The 23979-nt window shown below is 43.8% G+C and overlaps 1 protein-coding gene across 1 annotated transcript in view; it reads right to left on the bottom strand.

Moving 5' to 3' along the window:
• Positions 1-23979, bottom strand: part of PCLO (piccolo presynaptic cytomatrix protein) — a 612599-nt gene that overhangs the window by 566299 nt on the left and 22321 nt on the right. Inside the window, exon 3 of the mRNA XM_075064425.1 lies at positions 22157-23542. Within this exon, the coding sequence (XP_074920526.1) occupies positions 22157-23542 (1386 nt within the window). The remainder of the gene's footprint in view (positions 1-22156; positions 23543-23979) is intronic.

Genomic DNA, 23979 nt, shown 5'->3' with positions numbered 1-23979 from the left:
ATCCCTCTATGCTTAACCACCAGCAACATGATATATTTAAAATCCAAATTTCTGAAATTAGAGCAAATCTTCCTGTTCCACTTCCTCTGTATACAGGGAATTTCCTAAATACTACAATTCTGCTGCATGGAGAGAGGGGGCTAGGTAAAGGAACTCTGCATGCCACATAAGTAGAAGCATTATACAGGTTGAATTCTCAGGTTCTGAAGGGAAATCACTCTCCTTCTTGAGACCAAGTGCATACCAGAAGCAATTATTAAACTACAGAGATGGAGGATAAGCAGCACAGAATTAAGGAGTAGGTGAAGAATTTAGGATACCACATTGGAAGCCAACTCTGTAAACAGTCACTGTCCGTGAGATAATGCTCTTTTAATAACTCATTTCCCCCCAGATGAAAAAAACAAGTGTGCCAGGAAGAACCCAAATGGGTCTGCATATCATACAGAAATAAATATTATTCATTCAAAAACAACATATCTGTAAGACTTCACAAAGATAACAGTAGAGAACCAGATCTTAATTAATAAATGACCATCTGAATATTCATGTATGTGCAAAGATATTGTATTTTCATCATATGGATTACTGACATGGTAGATTACATAGTGAGGCTACAGCAGAAGTCTAATGAAAATCTCTAGTAAATACATTTCAGCAATATTCCAGTCTCATTGCAAATGGCACTGTAGAGGGTTGCCAGATGTTTGGATTTCAACCAGAATGCCCAGTAGATCCACAAGGGTCATTTAGGAATTGAGAAATGCAAACAATGAGCAAAAGAGGTGTTGTTTTGGCCACAGATCAATCACCACATTACTAACTGCTTTTCAAGCTTAAATAGGAGCCATACAAGCCACTGAGACCTCATCCAGTTCCACAAAAGCCTTATGAGAAGGTAGACACTGACTTATTTACCCGGCAATCAAAGGATTATTTAATAGTCACAGATTATTATTCTGTGTACCCAGAAGTTTGCAAACTGCACAATACTAATAGTAAGTCAGTGCTAGCTGGCATGAAGGGAATCTTCTCCAGACATGGAATTCCAGATGTAGTCTTTAGCAAAAATGGGCTGTAATTCTCCAGTGCAGATTTTAGGCAATTTGCAATAGATTGGGATTTTCATCACAAAACATCAAGTCCAAATTACCCCCAATCAAATGCACTTGTAGAAAGGGCTATACAGACAGTAAAGAACCTTATGAGAAAGACTTTTGACAGTCATTTGTATAAAAGGTTACTTTACCAAAGTATACTCCAGAAGAATGGCTTTTCTCCACCTCAGCTGTTCACGGGAAGAAGGATCAGATCTAATTTACCAATTACTTGATTCTCATAACAGTGAAACCATATAGAAGACGAAAGAAAATCAGAAGTGGATGCAGAAATATTATTTTGACAAATGGGCCGGTGATCTCCCAGGTGATAGAGTGTGCCTGAGGAATCACACCTCTAAAGGGGTACCATTAAAGAATAGCTGCATCTAAGGTTTTATGTAGTCCAGACAGACCAGGGGGACACATTTCAACGTAATCAAAGGGATCTATAAGTAATCCCAGAAAGCTCCAACACACTGACAGTAGATGTGCTGCTCATATCCATTCCAATTAGGTGTGCACGCCGCATGCACATTCGTCAGAAGATTTTTACCCTAGCAACACTCAGTGGGCCGGCAGGGCGCCCCCTGGAATGGCGCCGCTATGGAGCCGGATATATACCCCTGCCGGCCCATTCGCCCCTCAGTTCCTTCTTGCCGGCTACTACGACATTGGGGAAGGGGGACGGGTTTGGAATGGATATGAGCAACACATCTCGAAGAACAACAGCCACAAAGGTGAGTAACCATCTTTTCTTCTTCGAGTGCTTGCTCATATCCATTCCAGTTAGGAGATTCCCAAGCCTTACCTAGGTGGTGGGGTGAGAGCGAGACTTTGCAGAATGTAAGACAGCTGCGCCAAAGACAGCATTGTCTCTGGACTGCTGGACCAGTGCGTAGTGCAATGCAAAGGTTTGGATGGAAGACCAGGTAGCCGCACAACGTATTTCCTGGATGGGAACATGGGCCAGGAACGCGGCAGATGAGGCTCAAGCCCGAGTAGAATGGGCGGTGAGATGGCCAGTTGGGACGTGAGCCAAGTCATAGCACGTCCGGATACAGGATGTCACCCAAGATGAAATGCGTTGAGAAGAGATTGGCATGCCCTTCATGCGCTCTGCCATAGCTACAAATAGCTGAGGCGAACGTCGGAAGGGTTTGGTCCTCTCGATATAAAAGACGAGAGACCTGCGGACATCCAGAGTGTGCAGTTGTTGTTCCCGATGCGATGAGTGCGGTTTCAGAAAAAAAACTGGTAGAAAGATGTCCTGATTAACATGGAAGGCAGAGACCACCTTAGGGAGGAATGCTGGGTGCAGTTGTAGCTGTACCTTGTCCTTGTGGAATACCGTATACGGGGGATCCACAGTCAAAGCTTGAAGTTCCAAAACTTGCCTAGCGACGAGGAAGGCTGTCTTCCAGGACAGGTACAGCAGCAAGCATGTGGCTAGAGGCTCAAAGGGGGGTCCCATGAGCCTAGCTAATACGAGGTTTAGATCCCAGGTAGGGGTTGGGCTCCTGACCTGAGGGTAGAGCCGCTCCAAGCCTTTGAGGAATCTGGAAACTATAGGGTGAGAAAAGATAGAACTGCTATTTTCCCCAGGATGGAAGGTGGAAATAGCTGCAAGATGCACCCTTATCAAAGAGATTGCCAGGCCCTGCTCCTTGACGGACCATACATAGTCCAAGATAATGGAGACCGATACACTTTCTGGGACAAAGTCATGCTGGGCACACCAGTGGGAGAAGCACTTCAACTTGGTGAGATATGTCGTCCGCGTGAAAGGCTTTCTGCTTCCCAGCAGCACCTGCTGCACTGAGGTGGAACAATGCAACTCCGATTGGTTCAACCAGACAGCAGCCATGCTGTCAGATAAAGGGACTGCAGGTCCGGGTGGTGAAGCCTGCCGAAGTCCTGCATTATGAGGTCCAGGCAGAGTGGCAGGGGGATCGGGTCTGCCAGAGAGAGGTCGAGCAGCAGGGTGTACCAATGCTGTCTCGGCCATGCCGGAGCAATCAGTATTAGCTGGGCTCTGTCCCTGTGGAGCTTGAGTACAACTCTGTGGATGAGAGGAAATGGTGGGAAGGCATAAAACAGGTAACCTTTCCACAGAATTAGGAACGCGTCCAAGAGGGAGCCCGGGGAGCGACCTTGTAGGGAGCAGAACACCTGGCATTTCCTGTTCTCTCTGGAGGCAAAGAGATCTATGTGGGGAATGCCCCACTTCTGGAATACAGAATGAAGAATGTCCGGATGGATGGACCACTCGTGCAACAGGAAGGAACTGCTCAGTTGATCTGCGAGTGTGTTCCAGACTCCTGGGAGAAAGGAGGCTATCAGGTCCATTGAGTGGGCTATGCAGAAGTCCCACAGTTGAATCGCCTCCCGACAAAGGGGGGGATGACCGTGTCCCTCCCTGTTTGTTTATGTAATACATGGCCGTTGTGTTGTCCGTGAACACAGCAACACAACGGCTCTGTAGATGACGCTGGAATGCTCGGCACGCTAGTCGGACCGCTCGCAGTTCTCGGACATTGATATGTAACGTCAACTCCCGAGACGACCAAAGGCCTTGAGTGTGAAGGTGCCCTAGGTGAGCACCCCAGCTGAGAGATGACGCGTCTGTTGTTAGGGACGTAGAGGGCTGCAGTGGATGGAATGGCAGACCTGCACACACCAGGGATGGTGTCCACCACCAGCTGAGGGAGCCTAGAATGCTTGGCGGAATTGTGAGTATAATGTCTATGGCATCTCTGCCCGACGATAGGCTGAGGCAAGCCAAGTTTGAAGAGGACGCATGCGCAGTCTGGCGTGCTTTGTGATGAATGTGCATGCAGCCATGTGACCGAGGAGGCCAAGGCAAGTGGAGGCAGAGGTTGTTGGGAAGCTTTGAAATCTTTGTACAAGGGAGACTATAGCCTGAAAATGAGGTAGAGGCAAACTTGCCGTTGCAAGAGTGGAGTCCAGCATGGCTCCGATGAACTCTATCCTCTGCGTAGGTACCAGAGTGGATTTTTCTAAATTGATTATCAGGCCTAAACGCATGAATAGGTCCTTGATGATGGTCACATGACTGGTGACTTGTGCCTCGGAGGTGCCTTGGATAAGCCAGTCGTCGAGGTATGGGAAGACATGTATTCGACGACGACGTAGGGAAGCGGCGACTACCGCCATACACTTCGTGAATACTCGAGGGGCCGAGGAGAGGCCAAAGGGAAGGACGGTAAACTGATAATGTTGATGATTCACCACAAAGCGTAGATACTGTCTGTGCGGGGGATAAATTGCAATGTGGAAATATACGTCCTTCATGTCGAGAGCAGCGTACCAATCTCCGGGATCCAGGGAAGCAATGATGGTTCCCAGGGAAACCATGCGGAACTTGAACTTTTTTATGAATTTGTTTGGTCCTCGCAGGTCTACGATAGGCCGGAGGCCCCCTTTTGCCTTGGGAATTAGGAAATATTGGGAATAAAACCCCTTGCCCCTTAATTCCTCTGGTATCTCCTCTATAGCCCCGAGTGTAAGGAGCCTCCGAATCTCCTGCAGGAGAAGTTGCTCGTGAGAGGGGTCCCTAATAGGGATGAGGAGGGGGGTTGGGAGGCAGGGGGAGAAAGAAACTGAAGATGGTATCCAAGCTCCACAGTGCGTAGGACCCAAAGATCCAAAGTTAATTGGGACCACGCAGGGAGGAACGGGGAAAGGCGGTTATAGAACTGAAAAGGATCCTGGGAGGCAATTGGTACACTGCTCTCGGGTGCACCCTCAAAAGTTTGATTTGGGTCCCACTGTTGGCTTGGTGGGACCGGAATTGTTACCCCCTTGAGGTCCAGACTGACGTCTGCGGTTGGTACGGCCTCGTCTTCTGGTAAAGTCTTGCCTCGGCCTAGGCGGGGGGTATGGGCACTGAGGTTGGGAGCGGAACGACCGTCTTTGAGTCTGTGGCGTATGCATTCCCAGCGAACGCATAATTACATGGTTGTCTTTTAGACTCTGAAGCCTAGGGTCCGTCTTTTGTGACAACAAGCCTTGGTCATCAAATGGTAAGTCTTGTATAGTATGTTGAAGTTCACGTGGCAGGCCTGACACTTGCAGCCATGATATACATCGCATGGTTATTCCAGAGGCGACTGTTCTAGCTGCCGAATCGGCGGCATCCAGTGAGGCCTGTAGGGAGGTCCGCGCTACTCTCTCTCCTTCCTCCAGGAGTGCTGTAAATTCCTGGCGGGAGTCCTGCAGGACCAGCTCTGTAAACTTCCCTACTGCATCCCAGGTGTTGTAGCTGTACCTACTCAGGAGAGCTTGTTGGTTTGCTACCCTGAGTTGGAGACCTCCTGTGGAACAGATTTTTCCATCCCAACAAGTCCATTTGTCTGGCCTCCCTTGATTTAGGTGCAGGGGCTTGTTCGCCGTGGCACTCCCGTTCATTGACTGACTGTACAACTAATGAACAGGGAGGAGGCTGCACATATAGGTACTCATACCCTTTGGAAGGCACCATGTATTTCCGTTCGACCTTTCTGGCTGTGGGCAGGATGGATGCCGGGGATTGCCAGATGGTGTCTGCTCTAGCCTGGATCGAACGGATGAAGGGGAGAGCCACTCTAGTTGGTGTCTCCGCCGATAATATACTTATTACCGGGTCTTCCACCTCTGGAACTTCCTCTACCGGCAAGCTGATATTCTGGGCAACACGCCACAGAAGGTCCTGGTGTGACCTGAGGTCAATCGGAGGCGGGCCCGATGATGATGTCCCCGCTACTGCCTCATCCAGAGAAGAGGAGGATGACAGCCCAGGGACGAGTGGGTCCTGTACTGACACTTGATCCTGGGGGACCTCCGGAGCCGGAAGATCGTGCAGGTCTGGAGCGTGAGTATGAGCTTCCTCCGTACCAGCCGGGGAAGGTCTGCTAACAGTGGCCTCTGGCACACGGTGTTCTGAGGGACCGGAGCGCGATGGACCAGCGGGTTCCCCTTGGGCTTGGTGATAAGCGCAAGGTGTCCAAAAGGACCACTGATGAGGTCCCTGGTCCGGGCCATGGGTGTGAGTATCCGAGTCCCCATATGAAGCACTGTCTGCATGGGATGAGACGGATGGATGACGAGAAGGCCACGGAGAAGCTGAGGCCAATTGGACAGGGTCTCTGCGTCCATGGGATCCTTCTCTATGCGGTACCGGAGAACGGTACCGGGAGTCGTACCGGTGCCGAGAGTGAGACCAGGACCTGCGACCAGTGCAGTGCCGGGAGGTCGACCAGTGCTTTGAATCTCCGTGCCGAGACCGGCTGCGAGAGGCACAGTGCCATGAGCAGTGCCGGGACCTGGACCGGTGCCAAGAGTATCGGGACGGCGACCGGGATCTCGAAAGGTGCCGCAAGTATGACCGGTACCTAGATGGAGAGCGGTACCGGGACTGCGAGCGGTGTCGGGATTAGGATCGATGACAGGACCGAGAGTGCCTGCAGGACCTAGATCATGACCGGTGACGTTCGGTGGTACCGGGTGAGGATGGTCTCATCATGGCAGGCTTGCCTAACGATTGAACAACCCGCACCTGTGGTGCCGGGGGTTGAGGCAGTTTGGGCTCCGACAAGGCAATCAATTCCCGTGCCATGGAGAACGTCTCCAGCATGGAGGGCACGATAAGCTCAACCACAGCATGTGCCGGGGAGCTGATAGGCACTGGACTCAACGGCTCTTGTGATACCAGAATCAACGGTGCAGAAGACTTCAGTGCCACGGCAGTTGGCGGTGCCGGGACTTAGTTGTACGCTCTGACTGCAGCACAGATACAGGAGCCGCAGGAGTCTTGTGCTTCTGCTCCTTGGGGAGAGAGCGGTGCCGGGCAGGAGCTTGGGCCGGTGAAGGCTGGTGCGAGGAGCCTTCACTGTAGCCGTGCGCTCCGGTGCGGAGGAGGCACTTGTCCCCGGTGCCGCAGTCGGTGCCGAAGATGGAGGAGTTAGCGCTGCCTCCATCAAAAGTTGCTTTAGACGAATGTCCCGTTTCTTTTTCGTCCGGGGCTTGAAAGCCTTGCAGATGTGGCACTTGTCTGCGAGGTGGGATTCGCCCAAGCACTTTAAACAGGAGTCGTGAGGGTCTCCTGTGGGCATCGGCCTATGACAGGCCGAGCACGGTTTGAAGCCCAGTGAACCAGGCATGGGCCCCGGTACCAGGTGAGGAGAAGGGGCTAACCCCCGATCTCCCTTAACTATATACAATAACTACTACGAAGAATTACTAAAAATAGACTAACTAGAACTATAGAAATTCGAACTATATACACAATAACTATAAAAACGAGCAAATAGTTAGGGAGGTGGAGATCAGCTAAGCCGCGCTCCACTGTTCCAACGACCAACACGGGCGGTAAGAAGGAACTGAGGGGCGGATGGGCCAGCAGGGGTATATATCCGGCACCATAGCGGCGCCACTCCAGGGGGCACCCTGCCGGCCCACCGAGTGTTGCTAGGGTAAAAATCTTCCGAGGAACGTGCACGCGGCGCACGCACACCTAATTGGAATGGATATGAGCAAGCACTCGCAGAACCACCTATCCTCCCTAGGTAGTTTATACATTGGGTTTATGGAAACGTACTATATGGGTTAAGAATGTATTCCATGTTTTATTAGATAGTTGTTAGCTGCATACACACATACACACACATTTGTTTTTCTTTAAGAGAGAAGATGTAGATATATATTTTGTAGAAGATTATAATTTAAAGACGCTCCTTCATAAGGGAAAGTATTATGAATACAGGAATTTGGAGAGGTGCACTGGAGGTGGAGGTAGAAACACCACATGGCTGCAAGCAACAGTTCACCGAGCTGTTCTCCAGTTTCTTTTATTAAAGTTTTATTCCTTTCTCATTCAATGATTTATTTAATGAACCCCAAGATCATTACAGGCACAGCAAGCCAGAAACTTCCAACCAAAATTATTCTGAGACTGTATTGCTCTCGGTATACATTTTGAGCACCAGTCTATATAGATAAAAACCTAAACCCAAACAAACAATTTCACAATGACTCCTTCTAGATCAGTGCTTCTCAAAGCTAGTCCACCACTTGTTCAGGGAAAGCCCCTGGCGGGCTAGGTTGGTTTGTTTACCTGTTTACTGTTTGTTTACTGTTTGAGTTTGCAGGTTCAGCCGACCGCAGCTCCCACTGGTCGCAGTTCACCACTCCAGGCCAATAGGGGCTGCGGGAAGGGTGGCCAGCACATCCCTCGGCCCACGCCACTTTCTGCAGCCCCCACTGGCCTGGAGCCACGATCGACTGAACCTGTGGACGTGGCAGGTAAACAAACCAGCCTGGCCCACCAGGAGCTTTCCCTGAACAAGCGGCAGACCGGCTTTGAGAACCACTGTTCTAGATGATAAAGCCACTCTGCCTACCAAAAAGCTAAATGAAGCACTACACGCAATACCAAACCAACCATACGCACAGGAATAATCTAAGTATTACAATTACACACAGACACACACATAGGAAGATTTTGCATAGAAAGATTTTGCAGTCAACTGAGTTGTTTCAGTAAGTTACAAAGAAAAAAAAAAGTTTTCCCAGTTCTGCTACAAAATACATATCTTACATACTGGCAAAAGGCCCCAACAATTCATCCTGATTCCTCTTATTATAATGATAATAATTATTTTCTACTGAGTATGAAGTAAAGTGCTATAAACAGTCTCATCTACAGTGTCAAACTTTGCCATTAACTTTGATGAAATTGTATTGATGGAAATGTATACTGATTTCTACAAGAAAAGATCAATTTGTTTAACTCAGTCACCTTATAGATAGAAGTGGAGTTCCAAAGCAGAAAATCAGTCTGAAAATGTACTCATTTTTTTTTAATTGAGAACTGAAAAAAATATTTACAGTTTTCTGACTAGCTGGAATTGTTTAGTAACTCTGTGCGTCTGCTAGGACACAACTCTCCCAAAATCATTGCACTGGTTGAGGATATAAATTAGAAGAGAAGTCTCTTGTGCTCAGTTTAATATTTCCTTACATAACAACTGGACTATTTACGATAGTCCAGATAAAAACCCAAGACGTTAACCTAGGAGAGCTCTAAAAACAGAAGCCCTGTCCTCAGAAGCCCAGGCTACCTCACTGTCTCAGCATCTGGCTTAACCCCCAGAATGCAATTAGTGACTAACATATTTTTATTGTTCCACCCAAAAACATGCTCTGGACCCTCAAAAATGGATACACACTACCTTATTTCCTTTTGTTGATGACTGTATCAAAATATAACAATTTCATTCTACTCCAACCATCCTTTGTGTAAAGATATTCTGCCTGAATGCCTAGATAATGCTAATCCTTTCTTCAGCATCCGTCCGTGACCTCTTGTTTTCAAATACTATAAGACAGCATCTCAAACAGCTTACTGGCATGAATCTAATCCTCTCTTTTCCACTTCACTTTAATGACATAAGAATTCCCTGTCCTCAATTATATTGGCCAAATCAATCTTCTTCATAAGTGACATTCTCCAACAATCCTGAATCATTTTGGTTTTGGTCCACAGAACCTTCACAATTTCCACAAAATCCTTCCAAAAATAGTGGTCAGTTAAACAGGCAACTTCAAATAAGTTTCTTATTCTTTACATAACATAGTGTCAGAATATCTCCTCTGTATTCATGTGTGGGCCTCTCTCTTTACATCCTAAGATTCCCCTCATATTTTTACTGTTATTATTCATCATGCAGATGGTTATAATATTGAAAAACTGCTCTTGATTACAAGCGCACAACCATACTGGGTGTAAAAGGGTGCAATACTGGTTGCCAAGTGCTTTTCTGGATTTATATTGTACACACCATTAAAATTTCTTTATTAATTTATTGTAGTAAATTTTGATGAGCACTACTAGCCTCTTGGTTGGCCCAGTGTAATATGAAATGTTAACTGCGTGTGCTAACTGGGACTTATTAACTACTTTGACAACACAGACTGTCTTGTGGGAAATAAGATATGACCCCAGTGAATGCACATGCATGTTACAGTAGAACTTCTTGTCAGAGTTTTACTAGATATACAAAACCATCTTATCGGTCCCAGTAATTTGACTATAAAAGATGGATACCTGGATACCAGTCCTTTACTAGTTGGATAGAAAAGACCATGTATGCTTACAATGCATAAAGGGGTGACTATGTGAGTCCATGAGAACTAGCAATTGTCAAGAAGTCTGGCTGTAGGTTTCAGACACATCAAAATCTCATCACATATCATGCCCCAACCATCCTTCGTATTTCTTCCCAGGAAGAGTGCAGGCTGTTCATTTTGCCTATGGGGAGGTTACAACATCAATAAGACACTCCATGATGTGTCTATGGCAAGACCAGCAGTAACCAAATCTTCTCTCAGTCCTGTGATACTTAAAGATTTTGTGCTATTTATTTTTCTGGTCATGTTAGAAAGATAAGTTGGGACTGTGCATGTGTATATTATTAATGCAGCTGGATGTTTAAAGGTTCTCAGAACCTTTGAAAAATAAAACGTCTGAAAAGTATCTCAGTTCACACACCCAAAAATTAGGGCATCCAAAATCACAAGTCATTTTTGAAAAAACAGGTCATGGTATCTTACAGAGTCTCCTCTGTTTTGATCATCAAAGCGCATGATGCCTAGACCAGTTTTTAAAATGCCAAATCAGCATTTTTGTTTCTTTCTCAAGACAATATGAACTAAAATTATGCATTCACTTGAGGTGAAAGACAAGAAAGATCCTGTAACAAAAGAAAAGCTGTAGGGAAAAATACCTTAAAATGTTAATATAAACATAAAAAGTTCATTGGGTGCTGTCAAGCTTAGATACAACAAGCTAAGCTAAGACTTTAGAAAATTTCTTTAATAATGGCAGCATGATGCAAATTCCTGATGAAATAAAATAGAAGAAAATCACCTGGCTTAAGGCCAAATCAGTAATTCTTCAGATTATCTACTTTAGGTTTCAGACCTCATCTTGTCCCTCACTAATGCTCTAGTCTGTAGTCTGTCTGGTGTTCTAATAGCAGGAAAAAAACTAGACTGCAAGATCAGCATTTAAAGCCTTATGCCAATCAAGTGTTCTTCATCCTGAAAAGTACTAAGAAATCGACAAGATCTACAGGTGAAGAATTCAGTGTACATGAATTCCTTCTGGATATGGAGAATTGCTAGCTAGACAGGAGCAGTACATATATGAAATGTATTGGTGCAGCAGTCATCTCTTCGGAGTTCATACTAACAACAAACATTACAACACTAATAAAAGCCATCTGGCCTTGTGTAGCTTTACATCTCCACCCCTCTGTCTATATCTACAATGTTTAGTCACTCGTGCAGTTCTGGGTTCTGGAAGGCAAAATGGAAACTTTTAGGAGCAGAGGAAACAGAAGAAAAAGAATTAAGAGGCTAACACTAGCAAAAGATCAAATACCTACTTCGAGAGACACTGTCAGTCTTTTTTAGAGTCTAGATTTAGTCCCAGATTTCCTCCTCATCGCTAAAATCCAAAGGACGTGCCAGGGAGAAGGAATTTTTTTTTGCAAGAGGAGGGCAGTCGTCCTTGTGGAGAAGGCACTGAACTAGAAATCAGAATATCTGGGTTCAATTCCAAACTGCGTCACAAGACACAATCGGTCTCTGTTTCAGTTCACCTTCTGTTAAATGAGGATAATGTTTCTCTACTTGCAAAGAGGTTTCTGAGGGTTGTCAAAGGTTGGTGACTGCATGGTGCTCGGATACTACAGCCAGGATACCATAAAAGTACTGAGATAGCAACCAATCATTCTTAATTTTTTCCATTGAGGCTTGCTATGTCCTCTCCCAGCACAGCGTTCCCCAAACCTACACTGATCAAAGTGGATTTTGGTGCCCTAGTGCCTTCGCATTATCTCTTCCAGTGAGTTGCCCATAGGGCACTGCTTACAAGTACCCACAGGCAGTAGCCCTTAGAATCACCATTAAAAGAGAGGATTCTCTTCCGAAGTTTATCCACACTTAGGCTGCATTAATTTCTGAGAGGATTCCCGGTAGTGCTAGGAAGGAGATATACACAACCTTTGGGTCCCTTGCTCCAGTCCAACCCCACTAACAACCCAGCTACCCAAACCTTGCAAAAGACTCTTGGCTAAGTCTGTTCGGAAGGGAGGCTGTTGTTCCTCCCTCATACCAAAGGGTGAAATCCAATCAAGTCCTCAATTGCTTTTTTTATTGTTTGTCCTGAAATATCATTGAGTTCACTCACCCAGGATATGGGAATACCCTGTTTAATTCCTCCCTCAGCTTGAGGAGGAGAAAGCAGTAGAACATGGGTCTCCCACCTCTCATGTCAATGCTCTAACCACTGAGCTATGAGGTATTCTGGTGTGGGTTTCTCAGTCCCTCCTGTTGAAGCTGTTTCACAGTGTATAAATAATTAAGTATGCACTGGGCCAGAGAAAGAGAGAATTACTTTAGAGTCTAGTGGTTTGGGCACTCACCTGAGAGGAAGAGGGAGGAACTGAACCCACAGGAAAAAATTGCAGCCAAGCTCCCCGCTCCTCGCCTCCTTCTCCCTCCCTCCCTCCAGGAGGGAGTGGGGAGGAGCTGGTACGTGGTGTGCTATGGGGAGGAGGCAGAGAAGAGGCAGGGCAGGGGTGGGGAAAGGGGGTGAAATGGGGGCTGGGCAAAGGCGGTGAAGGGGTGTGGGTGAGCACCTACCCAGCAGAGGGGAAGTCACTGCCGTAGGGGTGAGTAGTGGGTGAGCAGTGGGGCGGGGGACTGAAGAGGTACGCAGCCAGTGGCAGGCCAGGGGATGCGGAAGGGCACAGTGGGGGAGTGGGGCGAGCGGAGAGGGAACGGGACCTGGGGCAGAGCCTGAGAGGAGCAGGAGTGGACTGTGGGCAGGGCTGATGGCACCCCAATGTGTCCCAATATTTTAGTGTGGTGATCTGGCACCCTATCAATTAGCTGGAATCTGAAGCTAGACAAATTCAGACTGGAAATAAGATATACATTTTTAACAATGAAAGTAATTAGCCATTGGAACAACTTAACATAGGACATGGTGGATTCTCCATCACTGGCAATTTTTAAATCAAGTTTGGATGTTTTGCCTAATAAATATGTTCCATGAATTATTTTAAGGAAGTTCTATGACCTGTGTTATACAAGAAGTCAGACAAGATGTTCACAATGGTCCTTTCTGACCTTGGAATCTATGAATTAGTTCTTTCAATTGTATATATGTTTTATAAAAATATGGACAAATATCAATTGCTTAGTTATGAAGGTATTTTAACACAAACTACACAGTTAAAGTTCATTATGAAATGTGGAATACTTGATATGGTGTAAAATTAATTTCATTTTTGTGCTGATAATGAAGAAAGGTTTTTGTTTTTTTGATTAATTCTGCATATTATGTGATTGGTTATTTTCTGTGTGGCTCAAATGCAAGATACAGTCTTTTGTAAAAGGAATTTTAAAATTCTCTTGATAAATGGTTGCTATCAATTAAAGGATACACCTTGCATAAACCATGGTGAATTCCTATACATTGTATTTTCCTGTCCATTTTTGCATAATAAAGGCATTGTTATGAAACAAAGCATTCTAACATGCACCTTTTTATAATCAGAATTTAGAGAAAAGTTTTAAATGTCAAAAGTAAAAAATATTGCTGCTAAAAATAGATAAACCCCTTAGCTGTGAAGGATGGTAGGGATTCCTCTTTATGTATTCCAATCAGTAGAATTTTCTGCTGTGTTCTAGGTACCCTCTTTTCTATAAACAAATCCCCAACACAATACAACAAAGAAGTTTATAAAACTCTAATAGGAGACAAACTAGCAGAATGTCCAGGTTTTCTCTAAAGGGAAGACAGTGTAATGCACAGTTGTTACTAAATTAAAAAGAGAAGTAATGGATATTGCAGATGATACAGTACATCTTTAGGGACATTTTCATTACAATCTTGGATGGCTCATTACTTTAAAGTATTCCAAAGACTTGCTTTAAAGAGCCCCTGCCACATTTGGATATTTAATTACAGGACTCATTTCAATTGGGCTGGATTTCGATTATTTTTAAAGGGTAGTGTTTGGGCCTGAATAAACTCCTGAACCATTTAAACAAAATGGGTCACCCGCTAATGTCGATGCTCCATTTTTCTCCATCAATGGGAATTTGGAAAACAGGAATCACCATCCTGGGTTAGATCAGGAGCCATCTACACCAGTATCCTTTCTCTGAGAGTGGCCAGTGCCAATTGCTTCAGAGAAAAGTACAAGAAACCCTGCTGTAGGAGTTATGGAAAATGCCCTGTTGGCTCCAAAAGTTAGAAGTTTATGTCTTGAAGCATGAAGGTTTATATTCATTGCAAAACTTTTTTTTTTCATGTTCTGTATTATAACTCTGGGTGCTCTCATTACCCAAATAAATGGCTGAACTTTGAATCCTGCTAAGCTCTTTGCTTTTATGATATCACCAAGTTTGCTGGGAAAGGACTTCACAATGCAGCCACTTTCCCCACTCCCTTCACCATTGTTTTATTTTGGGAAAGATCATTATTTGTGTGCTAATGTTAATAAAGTCTAGTAAATACAAGTGGGGGCCCAAGATAGCAAAAACATTAACATCCCATCTATTAGTCAAATTGTAGAATTTTACACAGAAGACAACCCCATCAAATAAGCCTAATAATAAACATTCCTTTCCCCTATTTAAAGATTGTCATATGCAAGTTATGTTTTCATGCACATATCCTTCTCTTAGAATTATAGTTTCTTTATAGGTTTTAGAAATTACATCCATTTTCCCAAAAAAATTCTCCCAAACTTATTTTCAATTCCAAAAATATTCTTCTTACCACTTTCATAATAAATTCTTTCACAGATGGAACCATTTTTTCCTTCCAATATCTATGGATAATTTTACAGCTATCAAAAGACTAAAGAACTCTAGGTCTGTTGTTCCCTTGGCATTTCTATTAGATTAGACATACTGCATATGCTAACATTATATACGCACCACAAATATCATTTTGCTTCCTTTTTTGTTCATAGGCTCTGAGATTGTATTAAGATGTTATATTTATAGAGGATCCATCCTGATTCTATGATTTTAATGTCCTAGCTTTTCCCTCTGGATGTTTCTAACTCATCTTTCTTTTTTGAAAATCTTCCTTGTAGTTTATTGCCACACTATTTAATGGCATGATGCCTCCCTCCTGCCATCCCCCCTACCCACACCCCTGCAGAATGTCAAACAATTACATTAGCCACCCAGTTCTGATCCTGTTCTGTATTTTCTCAAAAGCTACATTGAGCTTTAAATGCACAAAATGGTCGTTTCCATTGTCTTCATTTCTGAGCTTTGACAGTTGCAATTTTCTTGTATTCTGTTACTAAAAATAGAACTACTTCCAACTACCTGAGCTGGAAACCCACAGGAAAGCTAATTAAACAGTCAGTAAACAATGCTCCCCCCATTGTGTAAATGGTAGGATAAGAACAGTAGCTCAGATCTGTGTTAATGCACCAGATTTATGTGCCCCTGCAAGTCTTTGAAATCTATCAAGTGTCATTTAATTGTTCTTTGTTGTTTACTTCACAGATAAATTACCATTTAGGTAAATAAATATTTGACTGCTAGATCAACAAAATGAGAAAAAAAGAGCAATCACTTCTTTTTTTAAAAAAGGTAATCTGGGCCATACCCTCAGTTTGTAAACATCAGTGCAGCTACATTGATATCAATGGAACTTTGCTGATTTACACCTGCTGAGAGACTGGCTCTGTAGGTTTAACTGGAGCTCGTCAGCACAGGAATTGTTTTCAATGGATTCAGAGAAGGAAATATTCTTTAAAAGGTGAGGTGCTGTCACATAATGACACGAACAAATATCCTTTATTATAAACATGCATCTCGTTCCCTCTTAAGTCGCAGCCACTCTTGTCCACAGCATGATACCAGGCTGCTTGTTGGATATTCCATGTTAAAAGTACTCAGCGATTGAAATACACTGGTTGGTTAGATTTTCCTGAGTATCTGTCAACTCAACATGTGTTTTCTTGCTCTTTGAGCCCCACTGTGCCCCCCTTAAATGGGGCAGGATCAGAATCACTCAAACACGTTTGCATAGATGCTGCCTTCATTCCTGCGTCACCCTCCAGGCCCTTCTCTATTATCCATACCCAAAGCTTTCCCTCTAGTTTCCCAAGTGATGAAAGGACACATCTCATGTTTTGACAGGTACCAGGTAACAATTCATAGACTGATGCACAACCACCAGTAAGAACTGCCCTGGTGCATTAGCAACTGCAAAATAAAGCTCATTTTAGGACTGATGTTGCATTGTTTTCTGACCCAAAATCCATCCTGACTTCGGTATAAAGAGGCAGAAAGATTTTTTTAAAAAGAAAAAATACAGACTTTAAAACAGCAGAATTTGGTCTTTCCAGATTAGAACTCAGAGAGTAAGCAGGCTGGCCTTAACATGAGGTGAACTGAGGCGGCTGCCTCAGCTGCCAGACTGGGGTGAGGGGAGGCCAGGGAGGTGCCACTAGGACCCAGAGTGTAGAAAATTGTGTCTGCTGCTGGTGCATATGTATTCTCTCTGCTCTAGATGCACAGAGAAGGTGGAGTGCTGTGCTGGAGGAAGGAGGAGACATAAGAACAGGCAGGAGAAAAGGTGAGAGGGAATAACAGAAAGCAGCAGGAGCTGCAGGGAGAGAGTGGAGGAGGAGCCTATTATGTACCTCTCTAGCACACCTAGGATCCTGGACTGATTAACACCAGCTTCTCAGGGAGCTTCCTGTTTCCTGTTGCTTCCCTGAACCCGCATGAGAACAGGCAGTCAGCTGAGGTAGCAGGAGCCAGTTAGGCCCTTAAGACGCTGATATCTGCCTTCATTCAGGCCCTGCAACTAGCCTGCTTATTTGTCCCCTTCAACTGAGTGTTGAGAGCCACTATAGCTGGCACAGAACAGCAGTCATGAGTGAAAGAAGAAAATGCCCCTCTGGGGCGGCATTCAAAAAAAGAAAGCAAGCAAAGGAAGTTTTTCTATCTAAGCAGGAAGGAGCTCTCCTGAGATACATAGACACAAATGTTCACAGTGAGCCTTCCGGCCTCAGTGAGAATGTGAGTGGTGATCTTCCAGTTAGAGTACAGGTAACCTGGCAGCTACTGCAGCATCCATATCTCCATCTCAAATGGATGTAACCATGCACATTCCTGAAGAAAAGTGTAGATCAGAGAAGAGTGTGGTGGAGGCGCAAGAAACAGCTGCTGCTGAGTTTAGTTCCTTAAGTCTAGATGATCCAGGACTGTGGACCCACTTGAACAGTAGCCTGAGGGACTTCCTTGTACTGCGTGGGCCACAGCAAGTGAAAAACTTCATGTTCCCCAGAGACAATGAAAATAGAAGTTTCCATCCAACACATTACTGGCGTGAAATCCACAATGGTGACGAAGTGGAGAGGCCATGGCTTATGTACTCATAAACCCAGAATGCTGCATACTGTTTTTCTTGCAAACTCTTCCAGTCTAATGTTCCAAAGACAGGAAAAATCTGGCTAGAAATCTGGCATGCCATGAGAAGGCAATAAATCACCAGAGAGCATTCCATAGGTGGAAAGAGCCTGAGATGAGACTAAGGTTAAAGGCTACCATAGATGATCAGCATGAAAAGAAGACTGCATCAGAGTCTCTTTTCTCAGAAAATGTTCTGAAAAGGCTCATTGCCATTGTGAGAATGCTTGTTACCCAAAACCTTGCATTGCGTGGCACTTCAGATCAGCTGTGTGCGCCAAACAATGGAAACTTCCTTAAAATTGTGGAGCTGATGGCTGAGTTTGATGCTGTACTCCAGGAGTATCTAACAAGAGTCACTACCCAAGAAATGTACACACACCACTACCTTGGAAAAACAATTCAAAATGAGATCACACAGTTACTGGTAACAAAAGTCAAACAGAAGATTGTGGAAGATCTGAAGTCAGCTAGATATTACTCTGTTATTCTGGACTGCACACCTGACATGAGCCGTATGGAATAAACAACTTTAATGGTGAGATTTGTAACAACAACAGAACCTATTGAAAATGTCCCTGCAATGGTGACTGTCTCTACAATTTATTGACGATGATATTACTGGAGCTGGTATGACAAATGTGCTTCTTAAAAAGCTGGAAGATACAGTAATTGCGATAGCTGACATGAGAGGTCAGGGCTATGATAACGGTGCCAACATGAGAGGAAAGAACAGAGAAGTGCAGACACGGATCCGAGAGTTAAACCCTGGAGCTTTTTTTGTCCCATGCAGTTCTCATTCATTGAACTTGGTGGTGAGTGATGCAGCATCAGTTTCTAGTGAGGCAGCTGAATTTTTTAATGTAATTCAAAGCATCTATGTATTTTTCTGTGCATCAACTCATCAACTGCAAATTTTGAAGCAACATCAAGGAACATCCTCTCTAACACTGAAACACTGAGTGCCACATGATGGTAAAGTCGAGCGGAGGCGATAAAGCCTATCAAACACCAAATTGGGAAGACAGATGATGCCATAGTTGCCATTATGGAGGATAATGCTATGACAGGAACTGTTCGTGGGAGAACAGTGGCAGAGGGAAATGAAATCACCAGAAACATACATAACTTCAAATTTCTCTGTGGCTCAGTGTTGTGGCATGAAATACTGTTTGAAATAAATGTTGTAAGCAAGAGACTCCAAGGTACTGACCTTGATATATCTGGAGCAATGGAACAACTGGACAAACAAAGTCATACCTACAGTCTTATTGGTCAGATGAGGGATTTCAAAATGTTCTGAAAAGTGCACAGAAGTTGGCAGAGGAACTTCACACTGAAGATATTTTCCCACCCATTCAAGAAAATACAAGAGTCACTGAAGACATTTTGATTACGAAGCACGGGATAATCCCATAGGAGACAGTGTTGACACATGATGACATGGGCAATATTGATGCGAGTAATTTAGGTGATGAACTGAAAGCCCTTTCAAGACACAGTTCAGCAGGATCAACTCCAATATAGTCATATATTCTGAAATATATGTGCACAAATAAGATGACCATCCTCTTTACAAATGCTCTGTGCATACTTCTAACACTTCCTGTAACAGTTGCTAGTGGAAAACACAGCTTCTCCAAGCTGAAGTTAATAAAAACACATCTATGCTCCACAATGACACAGGAGAGGCTGGTCAGCCTTGGAACCATCTCAGCAGAGCATGAGCTGGCCCAGACTGTGGACCTTCAGTAGCAGTTCAAATCTTTGCAACCAAGAAAGCACAGAAAGCACCACTTTGATTATGCAAACAAATAAAAATGCCATTGTTTACTGGGGAGACAAGAAAAGTTACATTTGCTGTTCAGGCATTTGAAAGTTAAGTGTTACTTTTGAACAAGGCATTTTAAGTTGTTAGTTCTCCTTTACTGAGGTAGGTAGCAGAGAAGTACCATGAGAGGAATAGAACAGGAAGAAGGCAGAATTGAGACCTTTCAAAGTTTTGGCCCAAGTGAGGGGGCATGGGGGCATCATTTGAGCTCCCCACCTCAGGTGCCAAAATGTTGTGGCCCGGCCCTGAGAGTAAGGATAAAAAGAGAGTGTGTGTGTTAAACAGAGGGAGTGAAATTTCCCTCATGATCTCATTCTAACAACTATGAGCATTCCTTCCTCTGATCCCCATGTAAAGCAGTCCCGTCCCCACTTCCAAAATAGTTGCTGGAGTGTGTGAATTTGGTAATAAACACAATCTGATTAGCCGTTTGTCCCTTGATAGAGCACATCACACTCCAGCTGTACAGAGCACTACACTTACAGAATGAATACAATGCTAACTCTCATTATATTACTTGCAATTTTCACAATTTCAGGTGGTTTTTATGTCTCGATTACTTGACCTTCCTCATGATTTTTTGCCCATTGGAAAAATGCAGGACAGAACCCTGCATCCTCTTCAAAATGTGTGGCCAGGGAGGAGACAAAGACATTTAGCTAGAGTGGCTTGCTAAATGAGGGAGGGAAGCAGAGGAAACAAGCAAATAAGATGGAAAGCATGGGGTATGAGGAACAGAAAAGGGCTTGGTGAGTAACATAGAAATGGGACCGCAGCTAAGGAAATTTTCAGTTCAGGAAGGAAAATAGACAAAGGAATGTGGGAAAGAGGAAGACAACTGGGTGGGAAGGAGAGACATGGGGGGAAACAGACTATAGGAGAAGAAAATTAGAATGTGAGGTGCTGGATATTGTGAGAGGGAGGGACAGAGATAATAACGAGCAGGAAACTGAGCAGAAATGGAAGGAGACTTTGAAGGGAAGAGAATGTGGGGGTGAATATTAAGGGGAGCAGAAAGGGAGATATAGGTGAGAGGAATTCTAGAAGGCTTACAGGAGGAGTCCAGGCGGAAAGGTTGGACAGTGATAAGGGAGGAAAACGGGAAATAGCATGCCAGTTTCCCACCTGAAGTGTTAGGAAAAGGTACATGGAACCAGCAGGGAAGTCAGATGGAAGCCTCACATTTTTGTGAATGCATTTATTTAACAGCCAAGTGTGGGACTTTCAAAAGTGATGATGGAATTTAGGAGTATAAGCTGCATTAAAAAATAATGGGACTTTTGCACCTGAATCCCTTTGTCACTTTTGAAAAATCTCTACCTGAATTTTTAACCCAAATGACCTCACATTCTGGAGGTGCAGGATTGCTGCCTTAAAAGCTGAAAAATTCAGAAGACAGATACAAAAACGTGAGAGTTTGTTGTTTGGTTTAGTCTGGGGTTTTCTGAAAGGGAAGAAGCTCTGACTCAGATTTTCCACACTCTCAAGGGTTGACAATACTGTGGTAGAAGAGAACCAGGAGATAAAGTCCACACACATTGAATGATCTTTTCTTTTCGGTATTCTTCCGATTTGTCCTACTCATGCTATGGCAGTGATGTCACAATGATCTAACCGGGATAGCCATTTCTAGTTTATTTACTAGGATACCAAATACCCTTAACTAACAGCTTCTTTTCTCAGGTACTAAGTCAATTGAGTTACACAGTTGAATCACCTGCAAGTATTTTGCTGGTGGTCTATTTTTACCAAGTAAGGTCTTGCTAACACAATAAGGAAAGTATGGCATTTTTCTGCCCTGCTTATAAGTTGACAAAGTTCTTCATCCCTTCCCTCTTTTTCAAAAATCCCTTGCAAGAAAGAACAATAAATAAATGATAAATGTTGCTTTTCTGGAAAGAATGGTGGTTACAAAAGTTAAACCTGTTCCAATAATTGTCTTTTGTGGAAACATTTTTCTGCATAGCTACATGGGAAAGGAACTACCCATATTGTCATATTTTAACAATGAACAGCCCCATTCAAACTCCAGCCCTTTTATCAGTTAAATGGCTTTCTGATTGTTGCCTGCTTAAATCCTGCCCCACTTTGCACACACGTATATCTCAAACTTCAGGGGTTTGGGCACATAAAAATGAGTCTGCCTCCCACATACAGTGCAGAGTCAGAATGTGGTTAATGGAACTTGAAGGTATAGGTACAACCCTGCCTAACAGATTTAGGGAGAAGTTAAAAGACTGTGCTGGGGAAAAGTGACTAACAATTAATAAATCCTTTCATTCAATAGTACTCACTGATCAAAGGAGGAGGAGAGAGAAATAAACCATATTAATGTTGCTATACAGACAGACATGAAAAAGAACTTTTACCGCAGGGTGAGCTCCAAAGAATGAGTACAATAATCTGCCATGCTATAATACCACTAATTTCAAAGGGTTCAGTAATCATCATTATCATTAGCCTGCCTTTGCTGCAAAACCTACGAGATCTACTGCAGTAGCTTCCTTTAAAATACAGGAAATTCATCTAAAATAGCTTTTGACTACCCTCCAAGTTTCAGAAATATTTCATTAAAAAAATACAAGCTCTCAAATGAAACATTAGAATTGTTCAGCACCACTTGTTAATTAAAAATATGCTTTGACATTCACAATCTAGAAAAATAGTTACTAACGTATATAGAGTAAATATAAATGCCACTGCCTACCTCAACTATGTGCGGCATTGGGTTAAATCCACAGAGATTGCACACAATAGTCTTGCATTCTGTACATGTATTGAAGTTGGGAGGATCATTAGAACCAATGTTTAGTCCAGTTTTACAAAGAGTACAAGTTGATATAGGTAGGGTAGTTTTTTCCAGTCCCGGTGGCCCAGCATTTTTTTTAGATTCAGCAATTTGAGGCTTGCTGTCTTTAGCAGCAATAGGTTTCTTTTCAAATTCAGATCCTTTAACGGTTACAATGTTATCTGCCTTGGGTGGCTGTGATTTTTCCGCCACAGGAGGCTTGGCTTCTTTTTTCACAGGTGCTGCTTTTGGAGATGGTTGAGTCTGACTGGCCTCTTTGGGTGATACCTGAGATGGTGGAGGGGGTTGCTTAGTAGCAGGCCCCAGTAGAGGGCCCAAGGATTGAGGCCCTGGTTGGCTTGATGTGGAGATTAAATTTGAAGCCTGGCTAAAGATTGAAGCGCCAAATCCAAAGAGTTTCCCTGTAACTGTTTCTTGTGGAGTTGTAGGCTGTGGTTTAGGGGCATCAGTAATACCTCCCAGATTTAGACTGAAACGCCTTGGTTGCTCTTGAGCTCTCTGAGGCTTTTGAGGCTGAGGTGTTGGCTGCACTGGGGTGGGCTTTGGGCCTACAGCTGGTTGTTGTCCTTTTGGAACCTGCTTGGCATCAGGTTTTGGGTTTACTTTTATTTGTGTCTTCTTAGAGTCTTCCTTCATTTGTGTTGGCTCAACAGCTTTTTGACCTTTAGTCTCTGATCCAGGGTGAGAAACAAATCTAGGATCTGACTTTTGCTGTGACACTTGTGGTAAAGTTTTGGAATCTGGCAGGACAGCTTTATCCCCAGCCAGATGGGTGTCCTGCAATAGCTTGGCATGTTCTGCTCTCTGAGGTTCCATTGCTTTCTGTTGAGTTGACAGAGCTTTAGGACCTTGTGAATCCTGTTTCAGACCAGATGCCGAAGAGGTAAGCACACTGTCAGTTGTAGGCTTCTTTTGCTTATCTTCGACCAATGTTGGCTTGATCTGGCCAAATTTTGGAGTGGGTTCAATTTGCTGAGAGATGTGCAGGGTAACAGGCTCAGTGGGCAGCTGTTTTAATTTCACAGGGGGAGAGCCAGGCATGGATGGTTGCTTTGTCAGTGGTGGGGGCTTTTTAGGTTCTGGGGGCTGGGAAGGAGCAGATGTTTGAGAAATCTCTTTCTTTTGAATAGGCTGCTGGGGCTGGGAGGGTGGTCTGGTTGTTAAAGGTGGAAAGGTTGTCTTCTGTTTGGGTAGAAGAGGCTGTGACATAGGACCATGAACTGAAGCTAAATCACCACCTAGTGCTCTTTGCATCTGACAGTTTAAACAGAGCCATTCTTTAACCTGCAGAAAAAGAATTACAATTAGGGTCATGCAATGCTAATATTAGTAAATCAACTTTTGGCTAGAATTAGTAAATCAGGTAAAAGTTCAGCAAAAGAGGGGGAAATATTACCACTAAATATTGCTTTATGATTAAAAAATACAAATGAATCTTTCATTTCACTTCTGATTCCTGCAGTCCAGGCCATCAGAACAAGTCCACACTTCAGGCACTGTGGAAATTGATGGGGGGAAGCATTGATTTGCCAGCATTGATTCATCAGCAATACTGATTTACCAAAAAAAAAGTTTTAAAAAAGAAAACAGTAATAATTAATAAATAATAATAATAATAATACTCAAAATCGTTTGGTAAATTAATGCTGCCAATTGAAAGCCATGATTATAATGACCAGAACAAAAGTGCAATTATCAAGTTCCTGGTCTAGTTTATAGTT

Source organism: Chelonoidis abingdonii, chromosome 1, assembly GCF_003597395.2.
Source record: "Chelonoidis abingdonii isolate Lonesome George chromosome 1, CheloAbing_2.0, whole genome shotgun sequence".
NCBI classification, from domain to species: Eukaryota; Metazoa; Chordata; order Testudines; family Testudinidae; genus Chelonoidis; species Chelonoidis abingdonii.
This window is presented reverse-complemented; position numbering and strand designations above follow the sequence as displayed.